General features: G+C 35.3%; 1 protein-coding gene across 1 annotated transcript; it reads right to left on the reverse strand.

Moving 5' to 3' along the window:
• Window positions 1-1218: 1218 nt before the first annotated feature.
• Window positions 1219-9934, reverse strand: LOC104237819 (protein NUCLEOLAR COMPLEX ASSOCIATED 4). Its single transcript, XM_009792045.2, has 15 exons — window positions 9366-9934; window positions 9173-9265; window positions 8906-8982; window positions 8527-8588; window positions 8376-8427; window positions 7415-7515; window positions 5430-5503; window positions 5174-5272; window positions 4488-4546; window positions 4217-4391; window positions 3353-3526; window positions 2817-2976; window positions 2166-2223; window positions 1964-2069; window positions 1219-1669 (listed from the first exon to the last, which is right to left on the reverse strand). The coding sequence occupies exons 1-15, from the start codon at window positions 9720-9722 to the stop codon at window positions 1481-1483; spliced, it is 1836 nt and encodes a 611-aa protein (XP_009790347.1). The 5' UTR covers window positions 9723-9934; the 3' UTR covers window positions 1219-1480.
• Between the last annotated feature and the right edge of the window lie 1637 nt (window positions 9935-11571).

Genomic DNA, 11571 nt, shown 5'->3' on the forward strand with positions numbered 1-11571 from the left:
AGGAACCAAGTGTTCCAATTTCAACCCAAACTCTTCCAAATCCCGAACCAACCATCCCCGCAAGTCATAAATCAGCTAAAGCAAGTACTGGAAGTCTTATTTAGGGGAACGAGGTTCTAGAAAGCAAAACGACCGGTTGGGTCGTTACAGATATTTCCGCTTCGTATCCTATTTTTTCTTAGTCATATTGTAAATTTATTTTTCATATCGTTGGTGCATGACCTCATGAAATGACGACAAACAATACAGTTTATCCAAACATTATATTTATCAAACAATACAATGATACATTATGAAACATGTAACAACCATCTAAACAAGCTATCCAAGAATGTCAAAACAAAGCAGGAGTATCTCGGTTATGAATTAGGATATTCACCAAATATTTCACTAATATACAAGCCCGTTATAATGGATGCCACCAAAACTATGGGACCAGTAGCATCCACAGAAAAAGATCGCTAATGCAATTTGCTACTAGTAGTGTATACTATCTAACCTAAAAAGTGGGGCAAAGGATAACTTTGGTTTTAGACCATACCATCCTAAAAAGTCTAAGACAATGGTTGGTCCTACTGGTCCTTAGCAAATCAGGAGATAACCTTCTACACTATATCCGTGAATAAATTATGTAGATCTTGTAATATCGAGTACTCACTAGTAATATACACACTTTTTACGACGGTGATGTCCGAACCAGTTTGCTCGCACCCTAATTAATTCTATCGGATACCTCCAACCAGCACAGGTATCCAGTAACTTTATCTACCGAGGCTTAAATTAAGCGAAAGAAATTACCTAATAGAATTTGAACCTACAACATGATAATTTCCTTTCAACTTCATTAACCACTAGGCCACACCCTTAGGTGTCTTAAAGATACCTTATAATCAAAAAACCGGTTCCAAAATTACTACTCCTTCCGTTTCAATTTAAATGATACGCTTTTCTTATTAGTCCGTTCCAAAAAGAATGACACATTTCTATATTTGAAAACAATTTCTTTAAACTCTTCATTTCACCCACTTTATCATGATATAGTCACAAATATTATGGTCCTACAAAAATTTTGCCCCTTGAGCTTTCAGGACCACATGTCGTATTTTTTTGAAACTTTGTTCCAAGTCAAACTATATTAAGGGTGTAAAGAATAAGGTGGGGACCTGAGATTCTCAGCAATGGAGCGGCCAATAAGATTTCTGGCCCACATGATTGGTGTTTCGACTGAAAAAGTTGATATCCTCCCTGATAATAATGTAGGCTATTCTACAATAACCAGATACAAGAGTTTATCAACGGCAAATGCGAACAAGTCAGTTAGCATTAAGGTACAGCTTGGTGAGAACGTCAAAATTTTGCTTCCTAAGAGGAAGAAACGAGAAATTTGAATGAATCATGATACAAAATTAGAAAGAACAAAAAATTGAATAAACATTCACAGGAGCCAAACAAAGGTCAAGAACCATTTGGTTCAATAATATCATGAGCTCTCCACTCGACTTCGTTTTGCAGAAATATGACCATTTTCTTTTGATGTGTTGTCCAGCACAGCAGTATTATCCTCATCCTTCAATTTGAAAGTCCAACCCGGAAAATCTGACTCCGAAAATAAGTTAGTTGGAGTTGCTGTGTAGAATGCAAGGGGAACCTGTTTAACTCGTCTCCTAATCTGCAACAAAGTATTAATGTTAGAATGCCATTACATGGAACATTAACGGATACAATAAAAGGCGGTAGATGGCCAGCATACTAGAAGAGATTTAATCCAAAATGAACCCAAAAGAGAAATGGAAAAGCAACTAAGGCCAAGCGAGACACTTCATTGGTTAAAGAAGCAAACATAATAGAGAAGACTACCGTCAAGCAATCGCAGCAATTTTTTTTTTTTTAAAAAAAAAGGTGTTATCAACCAATAAGTGGATGATTAAAACCAAAACAAATATAGTTACATAATGAGCATTACCTCATCACCAAAAATCGTCGCATATGAACCAGAACTGAAATCTTTGACTGCTACTTCAGTAGTTTTAGCTCTGACCGTCAAATCATTCTCAAGGGATAAAACAAATCTAACACATGAAAGAAAAAAGGAAGACTTAGTTGAAAAGCACAATTGAACTAACCAGAAATGCACATTAACACAGCGAAAACTATAATTATCATACCTTGAAACCGGCGGGCAGTAGTGATGACGGAGAGTGTCAACCTCCCATAGAGAGCTCCCTGTGGAATGAGAATTTAACACATCACCTTTGCCAAGAATAGTGTTTTAAACAAGGAAATCAAAACTTTACACTGAGGAAGCACCCACTTTTATACCTTACAAATATCCCAACAACCAAAACATTTCAAATGACTAAAGCAAAAACACTGGGATTGAAGGTCCAGAAAACTTAACATCCACCTAAAGAAAACATTTACATTTATTCTCAAAACAATTGCAAAGGTCATGTATCTAAGAAAGGCCAAGTAATTCCTCAGCCACCCCTTTTCACCCAAAGAAGATAGAAAAGTATTCTCAGCCGGAAAAAAAATTAAAAATAATAATAATAACAAACAAATAAATAGACAAGTACCAATTTGAGTTGACTTGGGACTTTGAAAAGCCCTTTAACTGATTAGAAAGAAAAAAGGAGATGGCAAAATGCTTGACACTACACTGGTTGAATGACTGGAGCTTACAGTTGTAAAGTCTTGCCAATGCCTTTTCAACTCAATTAGAAAGAAACAAGAAGAGATATAGGAGAAATGCATGAGCTGTGACAGCTAATGATTGAACTTAATAAATACGGCAACTCATGAAACAAGAAAATTACTCATTGCGTTAGCCTTCAACAGATCAGTCTGCTTGTCATCAAAAAGATCAATGCCAGGCTTGATGTTTGATATTTCTCTGCTGGCACTGGAGTCCTCGATACTGTCATCAGTCTCCCTCTCTGCTTCTGTAATGTCTTTCATAGTCTCATTAGCATCCTCCTACAAAGAATTTTATCTCAAATAAGCTTTTGATCCTCTACAGGCATGAATGAACACTTGTACAACTTTAACAGCGGTAAGGAAGCAGGCAGAAAACATTACTATGACATTTTCCAGCCAGAAATGATTTGCACTTTTGAGTGTCATCCAACAAAAATAACTACTCCTCAATCCCAAACTAGTTGGGGTCAACTATATGAATGTTGTACATCCATCCCGCTCTACTTAGATCTGTTTCACTCCACTACTAAATAGTTTGTCGTTCACACGAACTAGCAGGCTCTAAGTTTCACCTTATCTCCTCACTGTCCCACATAGATACGACATCTCAAAGAATGACTTCAGCAGAAAAAAGGGCAAGACCCCATAGCCTTACCTGGTGCACCAAGCAATTTATTGAAGGATGTCTCCTTAAGAGATTATGAATTAGAGCAACAATGACTAATGCTCCTGAAGGAGGGACCGCGAGCGAAAGCCGACTGAGTTTTTTACAAAAAGCAGCCGCCAAATATGCAGGAAGAAGTGGTGATTTCAGGCACGAATCAAGAAGCTGCAAGTAACATTTTGCAGTTAGTGTCCATAAACATAATAACTAGATCTACCATATTACAGCATATTGAAAAAGATATTTCCATCAAGATCAATAAAGTAAATTATTTGACGAGTAAATGATGTTGTACTGACAGCTTCTGAACATTTTATTGCTCAGGAATGCTGAATTTTCAATGAGCAATACACGAAATATCACATAGTTCAGATATCCCTTTTTTCTGCTTGATAACATCAGTTCAGTATGCATACTTGATAGAAGCAATGACGAAACTACGATGAACATTATGAACCTGAAAGAGCAGACTTCAACTTCCCAAACTACAGAAATGACAGTTATCCAATTAAAACCATATGCAGAAAACATAGCATATGCAGAACATTTCCAAGAGAGATTGTGGTTGCTTGCATGTTAATTGTACTCTTCAGGAAAACATCACATACAAGTAGACAGTAATTAACACTTCCATGGAAGTGTACAACAAAAGATACATTTTATTTCGGCCGAAAGCACTTGCCCTCAGGGGGAAATTCATGTTACATATGGGAGATATATAGCAGCTTAAGTCAATCAGCACTTAAACCAAAACCTACTAAGCATAAATTATAATCCCCCAAAACAGATTTGATAGTCTGATAGTCCGAAGAGTAAACCAATACAAAGAGGGGAAAGCAAAGTTTTTGATATTACCTGAAAGAACTTAGCCCTATGCTTTGCCATAAAAACGGAGGGTTCCAATAGAGCATAAAGCTTTTCATAGAAGTTGGGGTATTCAAGACCATGTTGTGTCATGAGAACAAACAAGCTGCTAAGAGCCATCACGCTGACTACCCCACCAATATCATATGACCGTGTTAAAAAATCACTGCATATGAAAAGGTACTGCAGTCACTCAACAAGGATTATCAAGTCTGAAAGAATCGAATTAGTACAAGAACAAGAAAAAAGTACAACGTATTACCACAACATGAGAGGATTAGACAGATACGGAATAACAATTTGATGAAGGTTCACCAGAACCTGAGATCAGAAAGCGAAAGAGCATGTTATAGAAGTGATATCGTCATAACCATCGTGTTTCAGGAGTAAAAAACAGAATTTAATCACAAAAGCTTGCTTTGGAGTAATCAAGAATTCATTACCTTATAAACAAAAGAATGGCAGATGGTACCAGCAAAGGAGTTACAGATGCAAAAATGAAAATTTTACTACCACTTCAACCAAATCTTTTAGAGGATCTAAAGCAGAATTAAATGTGAAATAGATTTACTCCACCGTCCCATAATTTTTTCCCCATCAAAGGCTGGTTGAGGTTGTTCAAAGCCATATTTACATAAAATTTCACAACTTTGCACAGTTTCATGATAAAAATACATTCATGAAATATGCAACTATCATATAGAGGGACTATTAGCCATAGGACGAATATCTATGTCTTCACTTAAACATGCTCTGCACTGTAAAACTTTAAAGGTCAAATCAAAATCAAGTGTAATATGACAGCATCACTTACCACAACTTGAATCAAGAGATACTGGATAAGAAGAGAAAGAGCAGAGATCATAAGAAGTACAAAAGACAATACAAGCACAAGACCTTGTTCCAACGGATAAAATGGATATCCAGTCAATGGAACTGTTTATTTACCTCTTTGTAAACATCAATTGGAAGTGGTAATCTAAGGAATGATATCCAGGCTTTAGTAAATTTCAGTTTCATCTTTTTTGCAATATTGGCTGGAGATACCTGAAGATTACAAAGTACTTAAAACATTAGCTAGCATGAAAACGCAAAGAATCAGCAGATGTCCTTACAGAACAATCCAACAATGTGAGGTACACAGAGGAAAATGTCCTTTTTTCTTCTTCATTTTTTAAATATCACAAGGTGTTTCACTAGATACCTTGATATTAGAGGATTCATCCTTGCATTGCTTTCCGCTATGTCCTTTGTCATTCTCTTTCCCAGCAAATATACCTAAATCCACGTAAATATAAGATCACAGCAAAGAGAGGCAATAAGACACAAACATTTAGTATAGGACATATTGCAAGCATTGCAAAGAAAATGATACGAACAGCTTGCTTTAGGTCTGAAATGGTAAAAACAAAAAACTGCTAAAACTGAAATTGGACAATCCTGCTTAAGGGATATTTCAAAAATCAAAATCAAATAGAGTGATATATGCATATTATACGTATCGCAGCTATGTATTCGGGTATTATTAAAAATATAAAGTGATGTCATTTGTGCAGGTTCTCTGCCTTTCAGAATACAGCTTGTTATATGGGATTTCCCCATCATTAGTATATTTATTTACCTTATCCCAAAGAAAACAATGTGAGGCATTTAATCTAGAAAGATTTGATCTTTCATCAAACCACGAGCTTTGGATTTTAGTAGCTAGGTTAATAAGAGAGAGGATTCTAATTAGGAGGCTCATCAAACTTCCTAGTTCCCAAAGTTCTGCTTTCAACTACCGATGAGAAAGCTTGGACGTATAGCAATTATCCTAGACAACAACAATGACGACCCAGTAAAATCCCACTAGTGGGGTCTGGGAAAGGTAGTGTGCACGCAGACCTTATCCCTACCCCGAGGGAGTAGAGAGGATGTTTCCAATAGACCCTCGGCTCAAGAAGGAGAAAAGAGGCAATATATCAGTACCATCAACAGAAACCATAGAAAAAATAACAGCATCACAAGAACCAGAAAATAGATGAAAAGCAAAACAATAACCAATAAATAAGACCCGACACTATGAAAAACGGAAGAATAGTGTGAACACAACATTGACCACTGGCAGTCTAAGACAAAATCCTATCAGACTAGCCGCACTCTAGTACGAAGTAGAAACATGCTCAACTACCTCCTAACCTACAACCTTAATGCTCGATCTCCACAGCTTCCTATCAAGGGTCATGTCCTCGGTAATCTGAAGTCACGCCATGTCCTGCCTGATCAGCTCTCCCCAATACTTCTTAGGCCGCCCTCTACCTCTTAACATACCTACCAAAGTCAGCCGTTCGCACCTCCTAGACAACAAACGGAATTAAACCCAGAAAAAAATTGAAATACCACAAAGACCAAGCTGAAATAGTTGTTTGTTCTTCTCCTTCAACTACTTCTCGTAACAAAATTCTTTTGGACAATCAAGACTCATTTTATCCTTTTCAATCTATTGGGAGTTCAAATACCAATATTTGACGAGGATTGCTACTACCTTTTTCGATTAAACCCTACTGAGATTGCTATTTCCCATAAAGCCAATATAACAGATGCATTATGTAGACACGTGATAAAAGAAACACCTTTTATAAAACAGGGGGCTAAAAGCGCGTACACTCAAAATGCAACCAAACAAAAATACCTCAAACTCAAACAAGTTGGGGTCTACCATGTAAATCCGCTATTGTCCATTTTGGTTTATTAGACCCATATATTCTATTCAGAGGATTCATCATAAATAGATTGTTTTACCCCGATCGTCAACCCATCACAACCCCCACCCTTTATATGGTCTTCAGACCGACTTACTTCGGAAACTATATACAGCAAAAACAAAAATTGCAAATACCCGAATTCGGTTCAGATGTAGGATACCTATCCAGAAATTTTCGCAACTCAATCATAGATGGTGGAATCATCAAAGATTTAACCTTTTCGAATCTTTTCAATCCATAATAACAGTTGACATACATTGGCAAAAACTTACAAAAAATTATTTGTTCGCAAGAAGTGATTGAACAACAATAATTAGCAAAAACAACATTTGTGAAGATGAGTTGTGAAATTTGCTAGGACAAACATTCTTCCATATATCAGAAGCAGATGTCAAATACAGATGAAGCTCTAAGTCAGGATTCAACAATTGGTTAAGTTACTAACCTGCACCATTCCACATATCATATTCTGATTTGCCATCTGAACCTTCCAGGGGAGGGATACGAGAGAGTAGATGATATAACTTGTGAGTTGAGAGGGCCAAGCTTTAAATTAAATCAAGAAAAGCAAAGTTAAAAAAGGAGAATGTTGAGTACAACATTTGGACACTAACAAACTAGAACTTCCTGGGTATTGACTAAAAGGAAGAATTGCTTCTATAAGGATGAAAGGAGATGTGGCACACTGAACCAAAAGAAAAAACTATCACATAGACTTCCAGAAAAATTGACTAGTAAAGTATTCAATATGCAGTAGAGTTTAGAAACATTTCAGGATAAGGATGAAAAAGAAAAGACTTCTACAGTAAACTAAATAGTTAGAAAAATATCCTGAATTTAAAAAGGCGATAAAACAGTGTACAAAGCCAAAAATAAATAAAAAAAATAAAAAGAAATTGAACAGCTTGCCAAAGCAACCATTTCCAAATCTCTAAGTTCTGCGAATACGGTGTCATGAAGATAAACTTGGCAAATACTAGTATAATTTAGCTGATCCTTTGTCAGACCTATGTTTCTCTACCATCCTAGCTATCTGTATATTCAGTTTAGGGGTGCCTCTTTAAAATTTAAGAAAAATGAAAAGTAATTCTAAACTTATCCTTTTAAGCAAGTAAAACGATCAACGAACAAACAGTTTCTGGATAAATAAATCAACCTGAAGCATCAAAAGCAGGTGACATAATCATAGTGCAACAACATTAGTTGCCTTTACTTTCTGTAGCTCAATTATCTACCATAATTAATGAAATGTTGTTGAAACAATCAGCATCCAATATAAAAAGAAAAATAGTTAACAATTTGTGTAGGAAAAAATGTTGCATTGTCCAAGTGATAAAAGAGTGTGTTCTCCATTAAGTAATTACTCATTGAAGGCAATCAGCATCACTCAGATAACTAAAACCAACCTTGATTTTGGCTTGTCCACATCGATGGTGTCTGGGCTCTCATTTTTATCGTCTGATGGTGGAAACACCAAAAAGGCATGAAAACAAGTTCAAGAAAAATAAAGGAGGTAAAGACAGGATATCAATATGGAATAAAATAATGTAGTGATACCAGAGATAACTATGGCTTCTACAGTTCGAGAAAGCTTCTCCATGCTGATATAAGTAAAATATCTGATGAAAGAAGCGAACAAATCAGAATAACATGTAAAAATGTATCTGCTAATCGTATATTTGAAATGCTAAGCTGATTACAACAGGAACGCAACCAACAGGAGCAAGGGACCAAACAGACAGAACTATATGAATTTTTATTGAAGTCTCAGCATATGGGAGTGTATCTTAGCCATGCTAAAAGTAGAATTAAGAAATTCCCCTACTTCCCTTCTCCTTAAAATCTCCTACTTTTACTCAACAACCCCCCCCCCCAAAACACACACACACACACACACTCAAGTAAACATAATCATTTGAGGACATAGTCATCATACCGGATATCAATGTACTTAAAATACTTTGATGCCAGCAATTCAGGCAAAATATCATCGTCCCCGAGAGAGGAATGAACCTGCAACATTTTAAGACAAACAAACTATCTTCAATCAAGTTCCTTGCAGAAAAAAATAACAGAACCAGTGCAACAACAAAGCAGTGGCCACTATATTTATTCAAACGCTGTATTCACAAACTAATATACAGTACAAAACTATACATTATGAAATGATGGGTAACCACCATCCAAATAAGCTGTAACTTACAAAGATATGAAGAAGCCTGTGGTAAATAGCAGAGTGAAACTTCCCACCATTTCCAACTTTCACAAACTCCATCAACGTGTCCAACACAACTTCCTAATCACCCAATATACAATTAACACACATATCATAATCCACTGAAATTAGACAATTTAAAATTAAAAAAAAAAAGGTTAACAGTCGAACTTGTCCTTACTCTAAGTGCTTCATCGGATTGCGAACAGGTAGCAATATCCAGTAGGGATTGAACGAAGTCGTCAAACTTGGAACGAACCCATATTCGATAAATGAACTCCGGATCATTTTGGGAGTCGGAGGAGGAGACGGAAGAAGAAGGGAGTTGAGGAAGCAAAGGAATGAAGAAAGATTGAAGAGAAAGGAGAGATTCGAGGGCGTATTGGGGACGAGTGGTGGGTGTGATAAACGAGAGGAGAAGAGGAAGATTGTTGACGTGAGCTCTTGAAGAAAGAAGCTGGTGACCTAGGGTTTTGAGCTCGGAAAGTGAGTATTTGTCTCTCTTTTTCTGCTTCTTTGTTAACGTAGAAGAAGCCATGGATGGTTTTACTGCTTTTGATTTTTTGGTTGTAACTTCTTAATTAGTGTAGCAAATTGAGCTATGAGAAGCAAATATAGATTAATAAGTTTGAACTGAAATCTGTTTTGGTTTATTACAAAGGAGATATCTATCATTCAGTGCTAAAGGGAGAAAAGGAGAAAGATAGTCACAGTTCGATTCTGCAGAAATAGAGGGGAAGAGGAAGTTTGCAGGGGAGGGTTTAGCAACTGGGTTTTAGGTAGAAGGGCTCTTCGAATTTGGGCTCCAGTCGTTTGTTTCACGTCCAGCCCGCTATAGGTTAAGGCTTCGGCCCAGTCCGTTTAAATATAGTAGAAGGCCCAAGCCCATTCAAATATAGTAGAAATGACACTAGGTAGCCATTCTACATGCTTCTATTTAGGAATTAGTCATTACATTCTTGATTTTAGTTTTCCGGTTCAATTTTTGGGATACAAATAGGGATCTTTACACAAATAGTTCACCGGCTATTTTTAATTTAAGTGGTTGGATGAATGGCTATTTAAGTTAATTCTTCATACAAATATCCTGAATTGTCCTGAAATTAAGATTTTCAGTTCAAAAATTTAGGACAAAATAAGTACGGGCTAATCTCTAAATAACAACCCTAAGACTGGCTGCTTCTGCACTTCGCCCATTCAAATATATGCTTTAAATATTTTATTGGATCTTTACACAAGTAGCCGGTCAGATTTACGGTATAGATAGATTACATATTGATTATACACAGTTTTATATATATACTAGTTCTGGATACGCGCGTTGCACGTATACTCCATAAAATGAGTATAAAATTATTAAAAATTTTATAAAAGTTATATAATAAAATTTGAAAAGAATGTTCAAACAACTTTAATTATGCAGTTTGACTAATGTATCAACATTAAGCTTGACAATTGTTTTTGTTCTTTTATACTTCAACAATATAATTTACATGTGAATATGAATAACAACATTGACTATAGTTTCAAATACTTCACGTTTAAATTAGGTTCTACCTTGTCTTTAAGAAATAGTAGCCTCCTCCTTTTAGAACAACATACATATCAAAAAGTTGTGTCAAATGAAAATAGTAATTTGTGGAAATAGTATAGTATGTTTGATTGACACGTCCTCCTTAAAATAGATAGTAGATCATGATCAATTTCATGGTTCATAGCTATAAAGAAGTAATAATTAATTATGATTGAGATACTTGATCGTTACTGAGATGCAAAATTGTATATATATATATATATATATTCAAAACTAGTATTAGTACTCGCGCGGATGCACAGACACTAATCATGTCAAATATTTAAGTTATTTGGATTGTATGTAAATAATCTTAAAATTTACACTTTCTCAGTAAATATAGATAATCATTAGATATTAACTATATGAACAAAATTAATCATTTTTTCTATTTTTCTTTTTCGATACCATTCTTGCCGGTGTCATTGGATCCAAAAAATAATCAGGAAGCAAATAATAACTCATATTTATGGCAAAACAATCAAATGTTAAGACAATGAATGACTCTTTGGATAAGCTCAACTCTTTTACTACTACTTGAACTCTTATTTGGTGTGTTGATATCTCTTAAAAATATTTCTTTCTTAAAATTTCAGTTTCTAAAACATTATTTTTCAATAATAATTATTTTTATAATAATGTAATTGAAAATATTATTCTTAATTCAAAACTCATTTTAATTGGCTATCTAATAGCTTATATTTATGGCAAAGCACAAAGGTTGACACGATATAAACGATTCTTTGATTACGACGTGACTCTTATACTACGACTTGAACTCTTATTTGGTATGATTTTATCTTTCAAAAAATAT

The sequence above is a fragment of the Nicotiana sylvestris genome, chromosome 12 (genome assembly GCF_000393655.2).
Source record: "Nicotiana sylvestris chromosome 12, ASM39365v2, whole genome shotgun sequence".
Lineage (NCBI taxonomy): Eukaryota > Viridiplantae > Streptophyta > Magnoliopsida > Solanales > Solanaceae > Nicotiana > Nicotiana sylvestris.